The sequence below is a fragment of the Cervus elaphus genome, chromosome 15 (assembly GCF_910594005.1).
Source record: "Cervus elaphus chromosome 15, mCerEla1.1, whole genome shotgun sequence".
NCBI classification, from domain to species: domain Eukaryota; kingdom Metazoa; phylum Chordata; class Mammalia; order Artiodactyla; family Cervidae; genus Cervus; species Cervus elaphus.
The window spans coordinates 84,040,292-84,059,269 of record NC_057829.1 but is presented as its reverse complement, the minus strand read 5'-3'; the positions used below and the strand labels follow the sequence as shown (position 1 = coordinate 84,059,269).

General features: G+C 51.4%; 1 protein-coding gene and 1 non-coding gene across 16 annotated transcripts in view; one reads left to right on the top strand and one right to left on the bottom strand.

Moving 5' to 3' along the window:
- Nucleotides 1-18,978, bottom strand: part of TACC2 (transforming acidic coiled-coil containing protein 2) — a 227,539-nt gene that overhangs the window by 89,291 nt on the left and 119,270 nt on the right. For all 15 annotated transcript variants that reach the window (XM_043926874.1, XM_043926880.1, XM_043926884.1 and 12 more), the window contains one exon: nucleotides 9,902-10,036. In XM_043926874.1, the coding sequence (XP_043782809.1) occupies nucleotides 9,902-10,036 (135 nt within the window). The remainder of the gene's footprint in view (nucleotides 1-9,901; nucleotides 10,037-18,978) is intronic.
- LOC122709729 lies at nucleotides 11,354-11,457 on the top strand. Its single transcript, XR_006345698.1, has one exon. It is a non-coding gene; the product is annotated as a U6 spliceosomal RNA (small nuclear RNA).

The following is an 18,978-nucleotide window of genomic DNA, read 5'->3' as shown; positions in this document are numbered from 1 at the left end:
TCTCATCTGTGCAATGGAAATAATAATCCTCGTACCTCCCCACCAACATGGACAGTGTAAGAGTTAAATGAGATGATATGTGAAAAGTTCCTAGTACGGCTGCGCCAGGCATACGGCAAGTGCTCCATCCACATTACCTGCTGCTGCGGCTGTTTTGTGAAAAAGCAAGAGTCACTGTGTCCAGTGGAGGACTCAGTGTCCCTGCTTCACTGACTTTTAAAGGTTTTAACAGCATCTCTGGGACACCCAGCCCAGAACGCCTCCTTCAGGAGTCAGAAGCTGGCAGGCTTACTGCAGGAGTCCCAGAGATGACCCAACCCAAATGCCTCCCACTGCAGTTTTTCACTAGGAGCTTGTGACCTTAGGCAAGGCCCTGACCTCACTGAGCCTCAGCTTTCCCATCTGTACAATGGGGACAATAAAAATGGGGAGCCGTGTTATGGAAACCTGAGAAAGGCCTTAGACCCTGTGGTTTCGCGAAGCCGCCAGGGGATGATGGTGCTCAGTGAGATGGTTTTAGACAAAGTCAAGATCAAGGCTGCTGAGGTAGGGTACAGGGTGGGCAAGTCACCCCCAAGGAGCCAGGAGAAAACACCAGGGGCTGTGTGCTGGGTGGAACCATGTGGGCACTGCACCCCTTCCACCCTGAGCCCAGCCCGGGCAGGATGGGGAGGAAATGCTGGCAGAGGGCCTTGGTGACCGGGAGACTCGTCCAGGAGCCCCTGCCCAGAATCACAGCCCAGTCGGGAGCGGCCATTCCTGCGGGGTCCCATTCCAAAGAATGTGCCTGTGTCTTTGGGGGCACCACTGTATCCCCAGCCCCCGGCTTCAGGCCAGCCCACAGCAGAATGAACGAGTGCAAGCCCGAAAGACCGACTCCTATCCTCCCCGTTCCCACGACCACTGCCCAAGTTTAGGCCACCATCGCCTCCCTTTGGACCATGGTAAGAACTCCAGTGGCCCAGAGACTTCCAGCCTCTCCTCGCCATCCACCTGCCCCTTGGCCTCCAGAGACAGTTCCCCAGACTAAATCCAGTCCTGACTCTCCCTTGCTTAAAAAGAAGAGACAATCCTTTCACTTCGTGGAACTTCCCAGCCTGGCTGCAGATCTGAAAATCCCTGCCACATCCTCCTCCTGGTCTCGCTAGGCTTCTCCCGACCTGCTGCTGGAAACTGCTGAGCCTCCCACCAGGCCTTGCATGTGTGGTTCCCACTTCCTGAGGTGCCTTCCAGCCCACTCTGTTGGGTCCTCTGTTCTCAACTCTGCTGGAGAGCCCACATGCTGATCACACTGTGTCTGTCTACACAACAGCCTTGTCTGCCTGCCCCTGTTCTCCCAGCACCCCTGGGAATTAGGGCAGTCGATATTGATTAAACGACAGATCAGTTGGTAAAGAATCCGCCTGCAATGCAGGAGACGCAGGTTCGATTCTTGGTCGGGAAGATCCACTGGAGAAGGGATAGGCTACCCACTCCAGTATTACTGGGCTTCCCTCGTGGCTCAGCTGGTAAAGAATCTGCCTGCAATGCGGGAGACCTGGGTTGGGAAGATCCCCTGGAGAAGGGAAAGGCTACCCACTCCAGTATTCTGGCTTGGAGAATTCCACAGACTGTGTATAGTCCATGGAGTCCCAAAGAGTTGGACACGACTGAGTGACTTCCACTTTTCACCTGTGGAGCACCAGGCCACACTTTTCACTGACCTCATTTACTCCTCACAGTTACCTCCAAGAGGCGGGTACGACCCAGACTGATTTCACAGATGGGTCAACAAAGGCTCAGAGTGGTCGGGTAACTTGTCCAAGGTCACTAAGCTCACAGATGGGCCAGGAGCCCATCTCTCCAACTTTATGCACCCTCCCCTGCGCCAAGTCACACACGGATATGACACAGAATCCACCCAGGATGTGTGTGCTGAGTGGGTGGATGGACACGAATGAGTGGAGGACTGGATAGGGGGATGGCCAGATGGACAGACGGATAGAAACCAAGCAGAAGACACACTACAGGATCGCTGAGTCTCAGAGCACTCAGCCTGTCCTGCCGCTGAGAGAATCGGGCCTGTGACGTCATCTCCTGAGTCAAAGTATAACAGAAACGGACTCACCAACAAAGGCCCCAACAACTGGAGATGGGGGGCCCTGAGCTGAGCATGTCCTGACAAGGAGCCCCTCTCCCACCCTACCTCCCGGGGCTCCTGTCTCTGTCCCGGCTCCTCCTTCGATTTGGGGGTCTACTTCTCCACCTGCTCCTGGCAACCCCCCCCTTGGACCTCCTGCTGGGTCTGAGGGCTCAAAAGCATACCCTTGGTTTGGAAGGAAAGCAGCCCTTTTTTTTTTTTTTTGAAAGCAGCCCCTTGAAATGCAAAATCTACAATTATAAAGCGGTAGCCAACTTAACACAGGGTCAGGGACACCACTGGGAGTGGGGAGTGAGCTTGCAGGCTTCTTGCTGCCCTGACCCCTCCCACCACACCAGAGGGCCTGCCCGGCCCTCACTGGCTCCTCAAACTTCCAAGGCCTCCCCCTGCTCCTCACTGAGCCCCAGATCAGGTCAGACTCCCTTCCAGGCTTTGGAGAGGGTCCTGGGGCTTCAGCTCAGAGCGGGGGTCTCCCAGCTCTGCTTCAATAAGCAGGGTCAGGGAAGCGCTGCTTGGTGGCCCGCTGTCCGTCTCCCCCCAGAAATGGGAAGAAGAATTTGAGGGCTGGAGCATAGGGCCTGCCCATTCCATGCGGGCGCCGCCCAGACTGGGGAATTCACCTGCTGCACTGCGTTTGGAGAGGGGGTACCAGCCTCCCTCCCTCCCTGGGCTCCCGGGCACGCCTGCCGCAAACACTGGGAAGCCGAGCAGCTCACAAACACGGGGGCCTGTTCACGAGACTGACCAAAAGCCAGGGAGGCCCAGGTCAGACAGCCTCTGCTGGTCCCACCAGGATGGGGTCTGCTTGGCAACATAGCCACGCCCAGGCTGCCCTGCAAGAAGCGGGTCTGTCAGGCAGGAGTGGCTGAAATGGACGATGAGGCCGGATCAGACCCCACTCTGCTTGGTGCAGTGACTCGTCATCAGCAAACCCAAGAATCGTCCTGACCAGCTTCCCTGGTGGCTCTGCGCTGAAGAATCTGCCTGCAAATGCAGGAGACGTGGGTTCGATCTCTGGGTCGGGAAGATCCCCTGGAGGAGGACACGGCAACCCACTCCAGTATTCTTGGCTGGGAAATCCCATGGACAGAGGAGCCTGGTGGATTACAGTCCATGGAATCACAAGAGTTGGACACCACTCAGCAACTAAACCACCACCACCACCTAACCTCTGAGCTGTGAGTGGACAAATGAACTGGCTCTGCATGCAAGGATGTGCAGTATTTCTCAAGGGGTTCACTCCTCAGACCTGGCAGGAGGAGGGGACCACCCTAGGTGGGGCCAGGGAGCAGGGCTTTCTGCTCCCTCTCCTGCTGGGCAAAGCTCTCAAATCCAGGAGAAGGATTGACAGAGAGCCAAGAGCTCTTGGGGGCTGCTGATGGCAGGCAGGGGGTGGGGACATCTCACCACACACCCTGGTGAGCCCAGACCTCCCACCTGTCTCCAAACCCCTGGCTGCATTCAGGGTGGCATTTTTCAGGGGTGTTGTTCCCTGGCCTTCTTGCATCAACATGGAACCAGCTTTCTCCTTGAAAGAAGCTCAGCTGCCTCCCCCCGTCTCATTCCTTCTGGGCCGTCCAGGCAGCCGTTGGCCAGGCTTCCAAGTTACTGTTTCCTTAAGGACAACTGTCCCTGGCAGGCAGAGAGGGAGGTCAGCTCTGATGTGTACTCAGGTTCACGTCTGCCTGGCCCACGCATCAACACAGCAGGCTCTTTGCCACAAGCCCCCCGAGGTCCCAAAACCCGCGGTCAGTGGTGGCTGCCTTGGCAAGAGTGAGGGCTTTGGACCTGCATTCCTGGAAATGCTTTATCTTCAGACTCTGTGCCTGGCTTCAGCCTCTCAAAACTCAATTAATCGCTGCATAACGCCTTCCAAACAGCTTTAGTAGGTCAGCGTGTCTGCTGAGCACAAAGGCCATGGACGGGCCGTGCTGCGGAGCAAGGAAGGCCGGTCGGAGCGCTGCCACCTTGGTGGACAGTGACCCTCCCAGGACGCGCTCTTTGCTTCGGGCAGGGTTGGGAAGCAGAGAAATTGAAGCTCTCTTTCCTCCTCCCTTCCCTTGGACTCTGTCAAAGTCACATCTGTTCTCCCTGAGGCTTGCAGCCTAATGATTAGCAATGGGCATGGGGGAGGGGTGGGGTGGGAAAACCCCGGAGAAAAGCCATTTGCACTGGAAATGTGGGTTTATGTCATCATTTCCACAGCAGCCATCAGAAGCAGGAGGAGGCTGCAGGAAGTCACCCGGCGTGCTTGCAGGAACAGAACATCTGTCGATTCTGTAATCAGACGTGGCCTCGGCTTTCTTTGTTAAGACGCCAGGTCTCACTGCCCTCCTGGTCCCCTCAAAGCCCAAAGAGGGGAAGACAAAGCCACTGCAGTTGCCTGAGCATGAAGAAAACATGAAAAGAGCGTGTGCCAGCTCCAGCGAGAGAGGCCTGGCTGGAAACGGGCACTGGTGGTGGTTTAGTTGCTCAGTCATGTCCAACTCTCTGTGACCCCCGTGGGCTATGGCCTGCCAGGCTCCTCTGTCCACGGAATTTTCTGGGCAAGAATACTGGAGTAGGTTGCCATTTCCTCTTCTAGGGGACCTTCCCGACCCAGGAATCGAACCCAGATGTCCTGCATTGAAGGCAGATTCTCTACCCACTGAGCCACCAGGTAAACCTCAAAATCATACTGATGAAGGATGTAGCTCTGAATCATGAGACCAGCGGGGACCTCAGACTCTAACCCAGACCTGCATGACAACCTCCATCTCAGTGAAATGAAATTTTCATCTGTGCATTTTTGAAACTTGCTTTGAAAACTTCCAAGGACCTGGCAAAGGCAAAAAGACAGGATTTATGTGGATCCCTGGATCCAGGCCAGCGTGCTTTTGTGAAAAGCAGCCATGGAAAGGGTGGAGGGTGGAGCTGGCAAAGCTGAAGGCACAGTTGAGATGTACTTAGGGCGATGGGACCACAGCTGCCCCTGGTCCCGTCCACTCCTGGGGGCCCTGGTTCGCCCTGAAACCACTCCTGCCCTGCCAAGCAGCTGGAGAGATCCTTCAAAAATGCAAATCTGCTCAAATCTCTGCCTGCCTTGGGGCTTCTGGGCCTTCTTAAAATAAAGCCCTAAGCGCCAACGGTTCAGTGGTCAAAGTTGGAACAACAATCTGAGTAACCAAATAAAGTAGTATTATACTGTATAACTCATAAAATAGATACCCTTGAGTCCAGAGTGATATAAATAAATGACTGAATACATGAATAAACGAGGGAGAAGAGACGAATCTCCCATATAAATTTCCAAAAAATTTTGCATAGATAACCCCCGTAAAAGAAGGGGCACAATGCTCCAGTCTTGAGCTGTGCCCACAGGGACTTCCTTCCAGAGAGGACAATATGGAAAAGGGGGAAAGAGAAGCCTGAGAGTGGAGAACTCTGGCAAACACGACCCCAGTCGAACAGTCAAGGTCACCGCGAACAGACATAAACCACGCTGAGTAAGCACCCTTGACATGATGTGCTGAAAACGGCATTTAACCTCTGTGATCTTCCCCCCCACACCCCAAAACTCTAATCAGGAGAAAAATGTCAGACAAATCTCAACTATGGGACATCCTAAAAACACCTGACCCGTCCGCCTCAACACTGTCAAGGTCACCACAAACATGAAAGTCTGAGAGACTGTCACAGCCAAGAGGAACCTAAGGAGACATGGAGACTAAATATCATGTCATGTCTTGGATGGGGTCCTGGGACAGAAAAAAGACATTAGGGGAAAAAAAATATGGAAATCGGAATAAACTCTGGACTTGAGTTAATAATCATGTGTCAGTATTGGTTCAAGAATTGTATCAAATGTACCATGCTATTGTTAAGGTGTTAATACTAGGGGAAACAGTACGCTTGTGTAAATGGGAATTCTTTATTCTATCATCTCAGTTTTCCGGTAAATCTAAAACGATGCGTAAAAGAAATCTATGAGGACTTCCCTGGTGGCCCAGTGGTTGAGGACCTGCCCGCCAAAGCAAGGGACACGGGTTCAATCCGTTCGTGGTCCAGGAAGATCCTACGTGCCACGGGGCAGCTAAGCCTGTGTGCCACAGCTAGGGAGAAGCCCCCACTCCCTGCAACTGGAGAAGCCTGCACACAGCAAAAAAGATCCAGCACACTCAAAAATAAAGAAATATTAAATAAAGAAAATTTTTTAAAAAGAAATATATTTTTAAAAAATTCCACCAAGAAAAATGATAAAGCCCCCCAATCCTTCCCATGAGCCACGGTGTGCCAACCACCTGCCTCTGTGCCCTGGGCCACCCCCACCTCCTCCACGGGCCCAGCTTCGACAGGACCCTTCAGCTTTGCTCTCGTCTCTATCTTCGAGATTTCTGCAGACGCTGCGCTTTCCCCTGCCCATGCATAGTTAAGTCTGCCCAGCCTTCAGCTCTCAGCTTGGAAGTCACCTCCCCTGGGGAAGCCTTCCCCGGTTACCCAGATGGAAAGAGGTTCCTCTGCCACCTGGCACCCCTCTTCTGACCCATTTGCGACTGCTCGCTCAGCTGTCTTCCCCAGCGAGCCGTAAGAGCCACAGGGGCAGGGCCTGTCTATGGCCCAGAAAACCCCAAGTTCATACTACTGAACCCTCACATGCATGAGTGAATGAGATTCAGAAGCATCCCAAGAAGACTGGCTCCAAGGAACAAACCCCAGGGGTGAGGTGAACCAGATGTACCTTCTGTGCGAGGTTTAAAATGTGGAACCCAGGTGACCTCAGGGAGGGGACCCTGAGCAGATGGGTTAGGTACCAGACTGTACTTACGGCACAGTCTGGATGACATAGTTGTTTTTGGTGCAGTTTTTGTGTGTGTGTGTGATTTCGTCAAAAACTTACTCCAGCCCTTGGATAAGCTTGGTTCTTTTTCCTTTTTTAATGTTTCAAATTTTACTTTTTTAAAAGCTGTAACCTAAAGCTAGAGGCTACCCTGAGTGGCAGTTATGGGCTGTCATAACTTTTTTTTTAATTGAGATATAACTTATTGACGGTGAAATTCATCCTTTTCAGATGTAGAGTTCCAAGAACTTTGACATATACAGTCATGTAACCTCCACAACCATCAAAACATGGAACATTTCTATCACCCCCTAAAGATCGCCCATGGCCTTCTGTAGTCAAATCCCGAACCTAGCTACCAGCCCTGGCAACCATCGACATGGTGTCCATTCCTTACAGCTTCGCCTTTTCCAGAATATCAAATAAATGGACTCACATAACATGTAGTTTTCTGAGTCTGACCTTTCCCACTTAGCATAATATAGTTAAGATTCATCTATTTTGTTGCATGAATCAGTGGTTTGTTTCTTTTCTTGCCGAGCGGCAATCTATAGGATAAATAGACCAGAATTTGTGTATTCATTTACCAGCTGGTAGACATTTGGGTTGTTTCAGTTTGGGGGTGATTATGAATAAAGGGGCTGTAAACATACAAGTTTTTAGGTAGACACATATTTTCATTTTTCATGGATAAACATCTGAAAGTGGCTCTCCTAGATCGGATGGTAGATGTATGTTTACTTTTTAAGAAACTAAAGGGTAGACTATTTAAGAACCTTACTTCTTTCTCAAACACATTTTTATCAAGCACCTACCACGTCCAAAGGCAAACCAAGAGGGTCTCCCCAAACACCCACGAATGAACGCTCATGCAACCTCACCACCAGAAGCCAGGCTTCCCAGACCTTTCTCGCTCAGCCTGAGGCCAGTAGTTACTGGAACCAGGAGGGGTAGGATGAGGTTCCTGCTCTGCCACTAAGGAGCTGAGGGACTGCAGATGAATTATCCCACCCATCCGTCTGGGTCTCCGGACCAACAGAGCGGCAGGTAGATCTCAGGAGATGATGGGAGGGAAAGAGCTTCTACTCCAAGAAGCACCATCCAGATGAGTGGGACTCAGACTAGCTCCATCCCTACCTACTGCCTCCCCAGTAGTAGACTTTCTGAGGTCACAGGCTACCCATTCTCAACACATCCAGCAGTGTTTAGCTCTACACAAGAAAAAGCTGTCCAAGAACATTCTTTACAGGACTCAGTAGCTAAGCAGAAAAGTTTCTAATCAGCATCAGTTGTTTTGCATAGAAACAGGATTTCTCACTACTTGCTGTGAGGGTTAATTTTAAGCGGCGACTTGGCCATCGTACTCAGATATTTAGTCAAACAGCACTGTAGATGTCACTGTGAAGATATTTTTTTAGATGAGTCATTATTGTTCAGTCACCCAGTCCTATTCGACTCTGTGCAACCCCATGGACTGCAGCACACCAGGCCTCCCTGTCCCTCACCATCTCCTGAAGTTTGCCCAAGTTCATGTCCATTGCATCAGTGACGCCATTCAGCCATCTCATTCTCTGATGCCCTCTTCTTCTGCCGTCAGTCTTTTCGAGCATTAGGGACTTTGCCAATGAAAGTAGCATTTAACCCAGTAGACTCTGAATAAAGATTACCCTTCATAATGTGGGTGGACCTCACCCAATCAGTTGAAGGCTTTAAGACAGAAAGACTGAGATCCACCAAGCAAGAGGGAGGTCTGCCAGTACATGGCCTTTAAACTCCAGTTACAACATCAGCTCTTCCTCAGGTCTCCAGCCTGCTGGCCTGCATTGCAAATCTTGGATTTGCCAGTGTCCACATTTGTATGAGCCAATTCCTTAAAATAAATGTCTCTCTAAAGAGGCAGTGCACGCTAAGTCGCTCAGTTGTGTCTGACTTTTTGTGACCCCATGGACTGTGGCCTGCCAGGCTCCTCTGTCCATGGGATTCTCCAAGCAAGAATACTGGAGTGGGTTGCCATTTCCTATTCCAGGCTAAAGAGGCAGACCTCAGAGGTATTACAGGTTTGGTTTCAGACCACCATAATAAAGCAAGTATCACAATAAAGTGAGTCACAAGAATTCTTTGGTTTCCCGGTGCAAAAAAGTTATTTTTATACTGCACTATAGACTAGTAAGTGTGCTGTACTACGTGTAAAAAAAGCAATGTATATACCTTAATTTAAAAAATGCTAATCAGTGAAAAATGCTAATCACTGAGACTTCAGTGAGTCATCATCTTTTTGCAACAGTAACATCAAAATTCACTGATCACTTCTCTGATGGTCCAGTGGCTAAGGGGCCTGGGTTCCATTCCTGGTTGGGGAACCAGACCCCACATGCTACAACTAAAAGTCTGCATACCACAACTAAAGATCTCGCATGCCACAACTCAGAGCCGGTGCAGCCACATAAATAAATAAAATAGGTAAATATTAAAAAGATCACTAGTCACAGATCATCATCACATATATAGTAGTGAGAAAGTATGACACGGCACAGAAACGTGAAGTGAAAAAACACCGTTGGAAAAATGTCACCAACAGACTTCTCAACTCAGGGTTGCCACAAGCCTTCATTCCGTAAAAAACTCAGTATCTGCAAAGCACAATAAAATAAGTTATGCCTGGATATGTGAATATATATCCGATTGGTTCTGTTTCTCTGGAATACGCTGACTAATACACCAACGCTCACACAGGGCATCCCCACAGTTACATGGAGAGTTTGCTCGCAAGGGTAAACTTCAGATCAACCACAGGCCAAATGATCATACATGGCATCATGGGTACAAACTGTCAAAGCCTTCTTGGCACCCTCCTAAATGCAGCTCCCCCAGGGCTTATGGGGCAGAGACGGCCAGGCCCCTCCTCTCTGGGGACAGCGGCTAGGAGGGAGGGTTCTCTACAATACCTGCTTAAGTCCTTGGCCAGACGTTGGCAGGAGGGAACGGAAGCTTCGACTCCATCACCAGCTGGGGCGGAAGGCAGAGATGCGTATTCTGAGGCCGGGGCAGTGAGATCCACGCGGGCAGCAGCTGGGATGGTGCTGGGGACACAAAGGGAGAATTATTCCCAGTGGAACTCGGCTCATTAATGGCACATTCATCAGCCCCCCTCACCCCTCCCAACCCACCCACACACATGGCGTGGGGTATTTAAAGACCCAGCACACTGCTGGCCGGGGCACCCCACAGGGTTCCCCAGGCCTCTGCTCAGACACAGTGGAGGGGGATGCACCCTCCAGAGAAGCAGCCCCCAGGCCAGGCCGTGAATCCCCCTCCCCATGGAGGCTGCAGCAGATCCCGGGGTTTCTTTGACGGAGCAGCTGGGGTGTCAGAACACTCTGAGCTGTCTTGAGTTCTGTGTGTGTGTTTCATAGGATCATTTCTAATCGCTTTTTAATAGGCAATGAATCTCTATGAGTTGAACATTAAAATGCAATTTTGCAAACTCCCCAGGATTTTCCACCACCAAATCGGAGGCTAAGAAAAGTCAAGGTGGAGCGGCTGATGGGGGTAATCAAGGAAACTGCAGCAGGGACCTTTCGGGATGCCTTTTCGCCAGTGAAGGCCTTTCAGAGCAGAGCCCTTGTCCCTGGTTCAATGGGTGAGTGCCCCCTGCTGGACACACAGGGAAACGCCGGGAGTGCAGGCTGGTCTCCAGCAGGTGGGAAGGCAGGAAGGACGGCCACCTGCAAACACGCCCTTGGAACCAAAAGGCACCAGGCCTGGAGCTCAAAAGATGTTTTCATTTTCCCCTCTGGCAAAAGCAAGATGAGCAATGCCGCCCACAGACTTCCAGGGAGGGTCAGCCCTCCCAGCCTCTCCAGCTGTCCACTCGGCTGTCCAGGGTGGGGCTGGAATTAGAAGGGACTCAGCACCAAGAGCCTGAAGCCCAGCCAGAGGTCGAAGCCGAGGTTACAAGTTTCACAGCCTCGTGGCGGGCACGCATTTCTTCCCTGTGGGCGTGAGTTCCTGCAGGAAGCTCCCCCACTGCAGGAAGGTAGGAGGCTCAGCCTTCCGTGTTAAGGTTCTGCTGATTTCCACCTCCTCCGAGTCCACCTACGAGGTGGCTTCCTGGCCTGAAGGGCGGGTGTGGAGCCCCGTCCCCTGCCCAGGCGAGCAATGCTGAGTCCTGGCTTGTCTTCACTCATCAACAGCTACAAAAACAGCAGCAACTCAACCCGGCTGATGCCCGGTCCTGCATGCCTGATCCTGGATGCCCAGGCGTGAGGGGCTCTGTTCTAGGTGCCTGACCCTGTGGGCCTGGTCCTGTGTTGGGAGCTTTACGTACGTAACCTCAGGAGCCCCTACAACGACCTCTGAGTCATACGCCATCATCCTCACTCGACAGAGATCAAAGCTGAGGCTCAGTGCTTGCTTTGGCAGCACATAAATGACACAGAGAGGATGAGCAGGACCCCTGCGCAAGGACGGCACGCAAACTTGTGAGGCGTTTGATATTTTTGAATGAAGAGACTAGAATGGAAACAAATACATAGCCAGTGGGAATTTGCTATATGACTCAGGGTCCTCAAGAGCGTCCCAGGTGGCATTAGTGGTAAAGAACCCACCTGCCAAAGCAGGAGACGTAAGAGACGTGGGTTCGATCCCTGGGTTGGGAAGATCCCCTGGAGGAGGGCGTGGCAACCCACTCCAGTATTCTCGCCTGGAGAATGCCCATGGACAGAGCAGCCTAGGGGGCTACAGTGCATAGGGTCGTGCACACACAGGCAGACACCACTGAAGCAATTGAGCACGCATGCACATACACAGGGAGCTCAAACCGGGCTCTGTGACCACCTAGAGGGGTGGGATGGAGTGGGAGGTGGGAGGGAGGTTCAGGAGGGAGGGGACATATGTATACCTATGGCTGATTCATGTTGATGCGTGGCAGAAACCAGCACAACATTGTAAAGCAATTATCCTTCAATTAAAAATAAATAAGTTTTTAAAAAAACCTAAGGTTCAGAGAAGTGAGGTCACTTGCCCAAGGTCACGGAGTGGGAAGCAGAGCCAGGATGTGAACACAGACTCTGAATCCTGAGCCACTTCCATGTCCACTTTCTAATGGACTCCCCAGCACACACCTGGAAGCCCCTAACTCCTCCACAGTGACACGCATCACCAGGGACTTGAAGACCACGAGGGAGACTGAATTCCCTGAGAACAGGGGCCAGATCTGCAAAGAGTCATTCCAGGCGCCCAACGTCTAGCTGGGCCACCCCCAGTGGGCACTCAGACAGGCAGAGGGGGGTCCCGAAGGGCTATGACCACAGAGGCTTTGGTGAGCAGGAGCAGAGCTAGAACCCACAAGACCTTCGCCCCTGGGCCTCATGGAAACAAGGAGCAAAACAGACCAGGGAGTAATGACCCCGGGTAAGTCCACAGCAAGGCAATCCACACGTGAACAAAAATTATAATGAGTTCATGGACAGGACCAGCAAACGTGCAGAGTGGGGTTACAGATGACACAATGCCTCCGCCATTCAAACCACTGTTTGTAACAACATGGGCACTGGCTGAAATATTTTGTAAATGTACGTGCTCAGTCACGTCCGACACTTTGTGACCCCACAGCCTGTGGTCCACCAGGCTCCTCTGTCCATGGGATTTCCCAGGAAAGAATATTGGAGTGGGTTGCCATTTCCTTTTCCAGGGGATCTTTTCAACCCAGGGATCAAACATGCGTCTCTTGCATTTCCTGCATTGGCAGACATATTCTTTACCACTAGGGCCACCTGGGAAAGTATTTCATAAAGAAAAGACTCAAATGAATAATGCAAATCACTGGGGGCTGTTAAACTCCTTAAGAAAGCCATTTCACCATCTGGAAACTAACATTTATTCCTATTCATGAGCAGTGAACAGACTACTCACAAACCCAAACTCCTAGTCTAAAATTTATTTTCTAAAGAAATTACACTGGCCGGGCCCCTTCCTCTGCACACCCCCTGAAGATCCTATTTTGCTGTTGTTCAGTTGCTTAAGTTGCATCCTACTCTTTGTGACCGCATGGACTGCAACACGCCAGGCTTCCTGTCCTTCACCATCTCCTGAGAATTTGCTCAGATTCATGTCCCTTGAGTTGGTGATACTATCCAACCATCTCATCCTTTGCCACCCCCTTCTCCTTTTGCCTTCAATCTTTCCCAGTATCAGGGTCTTTTCCAATGAGTTGTCTCTTTGTAACAGGTGGCCAAAATATTGGAGCTTCAGCTTCAACATCAGTCCTTCCAATGAATATTCAGGGCTGATTTCCTTTAGGATTGATTGCTTTGACCTCCTTGCAGTCCAGGGGACAAGAGTCTTCTCCAGCACCACAATTTGAAAGCATCAGCTTTTCAGCACTCAAGCCTTCTTTATGGCCCAACTCTCCCATCCATACATGACTACTGGAAAAATCATAGCTTTGACTAGATGGACCTCTGTCAGCAAAGCGATGTCTCTGCTTTTTAACATGCTGTCTAGGTTGGTCATAGCTTTTCTTCCAAGGAGCAAACATCTTTTAATTTCATGGCTGCAGTCATCATCTACAGTGATCTTGGAGACCAACAATATAAAGCCTGTCACTGCTTCCACTTTTTCTCCTTCTATTTGCCATGAAGTGTCTTATTTAATGCAAATTTAGGACAGGTGACACGGTCTGTGGTTCTGCAGTTTACGACTCCCATCAAAGTGCAAGGAAAGGTTTCCGTTTTTGAAAATGCTGGCAGAGGACAGGCTCTGCACGCTCAGAAGAAGGCCAGGCCCGCAGAGGAAGCACAAAGGCCAACTCATTGTGATGAGGATGCCCCGAGGCTGACTGTCCCTGCCCCTGAGAATGCCCTGGGGTCCCCTCAGTTCTCTGGCCTGGAGACCAGGGTGCCTGCCCCCTCCACCCTTCACTCCGGTGGCACCTGATCGCCAGGGCCACACCTATCCTGCATTCGCCTGTTCCCATCAGCTAAAAGCACCAAACAAATGAGTCAACAGCTCTCTTAAGAACGGGGGCACCCCTCCCTCCTGGTCTGCAGCCTGCCCTTGGCCCAACCCCAGAGGCGGGGAGGTCAGGTCCCAACAGGGAAGGGCTCAGTGACTCACGAGTGAAGCTCTGGCACATGGGCACCTACTGATGCCTCCCGACCCCACAGAACTCCTCCTCTTCCCTCCTAACCCTCCTCCCCCCACCCCCAATTTCTCCGCATCTTGGCAAGTGGCCCCACCAGCCATCCAGGCCCTGGACCAGAAGTTGAAGCTGTCCTGGACTCTCCCCCCCATCATCGCCCTTTGTGCTGAGTCACCTCCCTTTTCCTTCCAGAATCTGCCCTCTTTGTCCCGCTGGTCCAGGCCAGCAGGCTCTCTGAGGGGGCTCCGGCACATCCTGCTCTTCATCCCCTGCATCCATCTCCCCCAGACACCAGAATGCCCCACCTAGAGTCCTGATGAGGTCCTTTCCTTGCCGGAAGCCCTCGCCCACTTTCCACTATCTTACACCTAACAAAATGCAGGTGAAATTCCTGGGCTTCAAAAGCTGGGGCTCCATCAACCTGCCTCTGTTCCCTCCCAGGTTTACCCTGCCACTGTCCTGGCCCCACCAAGCCAGTCTGGGGGCTCCTGGGAGCTTCTTGCCTCTGTGTCTTTGCCCCTGAATCCCCGCCTACCTCTCTCAGATCCCCTCCTGTACTGTGACTTTAGTCATGTCTGGCTCTTTGTGACCCTATGGACTGTAGCCCACCAGTCTCCTCTGCCCAGAGGATTTTCCAGGCAAGAATACTGGAGTGGGTTGCCATGCCCTTCTCCAGGGGATCTCCCCAACCCAGGGATTGAACTCGCATCTCCTGTGTCTCCTGTATTGGCAGGCAGGTTCTTTACCACTTGCGCCACCTGGAAAGCCCTCCTAACTCCCTTCCTAGCTGACTCCATAAGCGAGGAAGTGCTCCCAACCCCCAGCAGGGGTAATGATGCCCGTCCTGCATTGCTGGGCTGGGCTGGGCCTGGCATCCGTGTCTCCTGCTGTTTCCTACTAACTCATCCTCTTCTCTGATAGAGTCTCGGCCACGGTGGTCTCTCCAGCCCCCAGCACAGAGCCAGGCAGGGAGCAAGGACAAAACACCAAGCAGCTCTCTCCCTCCTGCCCCTGGCCTTCCAAACACGTGGGCCACCGAGTGCAGGACAACTGTCCTCTCTTCTTGGAATCCCAGAGTGCAACCAGCTTGAGGTGGGACCAGCAACATAAACTGCAGGAATGCAAATAAAAGCGAAGTGAAAATGCAGGGCCCTGCATTCCAAAAGGGTAAGACTTTCAGGAGGGTGATGGCAGAGTGTTGAACCAAGCACGGGGCCCCGAGCAACTGCCCAAGTCACATGCCCTTGAAGCTAGCCCTGGTTCTGGCTTCCAAGGGGAAGCTTCCATAGGAGCCCCCCTTCCCCCGAAAAGCCTCCTGAGCTGCCAAAGGGCCGTGCTGCTGGAGCAGAGATGAGGAGCAGTTAACCAGGCTGGCATTCCCTTGCCAGCTCCTGTCCACTCAAGCCTCCCATGAGCAGCAGTGACTCGTCTTAGAGACCTCATCCCCAGGGAGTCAAGTCCTTTCCGACGTCCAGTACCACTCCCAGCCTCAGTGGGAACTCCGGGACAGCTGCCAAGCCCAGCATGGAGGAGGGCAGTGCCCTGAGATGGGGTCCAGAAGGCATTCTGAGCCAGCTCCTGCAAGGCGCTTACATTAACTTGCCCTCGACCTCTGTCCTTATAAAACAGGGCAGGAATAGGACTATGAAGGCCCTTCCGGTTGTAAAAGTCCACTAATCCCTTTTCCCATTTAAGGAGTTAATCAATATTTCCTATAATAACAAAGAAACTGAATTCAAATTCTTGTCAAGTTTTTGTATTTTTGGTAGATGGAGGAAACGCTGATTTAATTTAAGCCCCTGCCTCCTTTTTTTTTTTTTAAAGAGGAGTTAACCCCAAAAAAGGCAAATAAACTCACCATACTGTTAGCAGACAGAAATGGCCTATTGATCAAGGCATCTTTCCTGAGAGGCCCAGCTGGACGAGACCTCTGAATCCTTCTCAACACAGATCCCTAGGGAACCACTACTAATGGGTCAGGGCTGGCCGTCCCTGATGCAGGCCCTCACCAAGGTCGTCACTAACAACAGCTGGTCCCGTTAAGCACGAGGGACGCAGGCTCTGCCCGCACAGGACCAGAGAACACAGAGGATGTTGCTTCGGGGCTTGCACGCAGCCAGACAGTCCTCCAGGCCCAGCTGTAGTGATTTGCTGTCACCAACTGTTGTCTTTTGAGTCCCTGTTCAGGGCTTTTGAGTCCTTCTTGGCAGACCCCCCACTGACCTGATAGCAGATTTCATTTCGGAGAGCAACTCACGTTGCCAAGTTAAGCCCCTGTCCAAGGACAAACACCAGGGTGACCCTGGCTGTCATGGGAGGGTGATAACAGCCCCAAAGATACGAGCGGCGCGTATCACGTCCTGTCGGGCCAGATGGGCGGCAGCATCTTATCTCCCATTTCACATCGCCATCTGGAAGGTATTAGCCCAACAGCCCCTTCCTCGCAGGCCCCTTGATTTTATTCTTCTTGAATCCCCAAGCGCACACGATCACGTAATAGGACAAGAGCTAAGGCCAAGACTCAGCTCAGACTGAAAGTGCGATGTAAGCCAAAGAAAAAAAAGCAATTGGAAATTGCTGGCTTGGAGAGCTATGCTCTGTCCATAGAAGCACCAGACAATCAGTCCAGCAGAGACCTGGGGTTTGCTACAAGCAGTCGCTGAGATGGGAGATCCAGGATCGTCCTCCTACGAGACACAGCCACTGAGAAGCAGCCAAGCCAAAGTCAGGAGGTGCCCAGAGAGGCTTACAAATTGGCCGGAAACTCCAAAGCAGGCACATCAAGAGATCTCCAGTCACCAGCAGCAGCCCACATGAGCATGTAAACAGCCCCTAAACACCACTGACCTTCAGATGTCCAGCCGGCTGTAGGCTGGCTTCGCACATGTTAACCCTGAGCTGGCTTGTCAATTGCGACCCAGCACGTTCATACCCTTTTCACAGAGCGAGTCTGTGCTCAGAGGGGAGAAATTACTATTAAACTTGGCTGAAGCAAAACTTAATCAGGAAGGAAAATATTAACTAAAGGAAAAGTCGTAAATACCATCCCAAGACCACAAGAGGCTTTGATCTGGGTTGAACCATCCAGCCCATTAATTCCCACCATTGTCTTTCCCAGTCCTTTGCATCCTCTCTCCAGGTGCAAGACTCCTTGCGTGGTTACAGAGAATGCAGAGATGCGGATTCAGAGGACCAACCAGAAACTGATATCAGATATCCAAGATTTAACTACTTATTCAGAAAGTCAAAACCTATCTACGACATAAAGCAGCTCCAGAACCATGAAAAACCAGACCAAGAACAAGATCCTGTGCTACTTTGAACCATATGAAATTGCCAATATTTTGACACTTGCCAGCGTGGTAATTCATGTGCTTCAACTTAATAGCACCCAGCTCGACACTGGAAACTCAAAGGTTCTGAGCAAATATATAGATGCATCCAAGTGACTCAGCCTGCTGGGTACTGATTACATAAATCTGTCTCAAGAGCATATAAATACCTTCAACATGTACCTCTGAAATGGTGTAAAGGAATCCCGTTATTCAGAAGACTTGAAAGTGAAAGTGAAGTCGCTCAGTCGTGCCCGACTCTGTGCGACCCCGTGGACTGTAGCCCACCAGGCTCCTCCGTCCATGGGATTCTCCAGGCAGGAATACTGGAGTGGGTTGCCATTTCCTTCTCCAGGGGATCTTCCCAACCCAGGGATCGAACCCAGGTCTCCCACATTGCAGGCAGACGCTTTAACGTCTGAGCCACCAGGGACACTTAGGTGATTCCTTTTCTAAATTAAAAAAACAATAGTCCCACTTTATCATTCAGTTTTAACAAGGTACTTGCCTAAATAAAGGTTCAGCTAACCTTTCTGAAGTAGTTAAACCCACTCAGGCACATCCATAGCAGAAAGACAAAAAAAAAAAAACTTAAAGTACAAACAGAGGAAACCAAAATAAACCGCACTATTTGGAGCGAGAGGAACAACAGAAGCTGCAAGTCACTATGAATTCCCTGTGCTTTCAACTTTGGAAAATTCTGAAGCTCCGTTTCTGAATCGGGAAACTCTGGAGAGGCTGTCACACAGAGCATGACTCTTCCCCCGTCCCTGGCTCTCCTGTCTGAAGTCAGAGATCAATCAGAAACTTCAGACCCCAGCTGCTGGGTCAGGAGTTCCCCACCCTGAGGAGCTGTGAACAGCCTGACAGGTGAGGAGAAAGCATCTGGATACGACTGCCTCACCCAGCGGTTCTCCAAGTGCGGCCCCCAGACCAGCAGAAGCAGTAGCACCTGGGAATGTGTAAAAAATGCAAAGTTTGTGGGGGCAGGGGGGCCCTCTCCAGACCTCCTGAATCAGACACTCAAGGAATGGGGCAGAAATCTGGGCTGGAACCGGGTTCGAGGCATGCAAACCTTTGGACCCCGTGGACGTGACTCAGGTGAATAGTTTCCCAGCTGTATCCAGGCAGTCCTCAAGATCTAAAGAGACCCCACGGCTTGGAGTCCTGCCTCTGGAAAAAGCACCAGCGTTCCCAGATGTAACCAGGGTGCCCTGATTTACTCTGTTTAACAAATGGTAGTACAGCTGCATGGTTTCAATTGAAAAGCAATTCTGCTGCTTTATTAAAAAAAATAGAAAATATTGAACAGATGGGAGTACAAGTGGCCACAGGCAATCTAGTCATTTGTAGAATGCTCCAGAGGGTCTGGGCTTGGCTTTCTATGCCACCCGGGGATGCCGGAAGCCAAACAGAAGCCCAACCACTGATAGCGGGTTCAGAGGCTATTCCCCGAGGAGGGGGCAAGTCCGATGTCCTCCTGCGGCTTTAATTAAGGGGCGGGGCGGGGGGCGGCGGGCATTGAAATCCTGTCCATTGTATTTGAGAA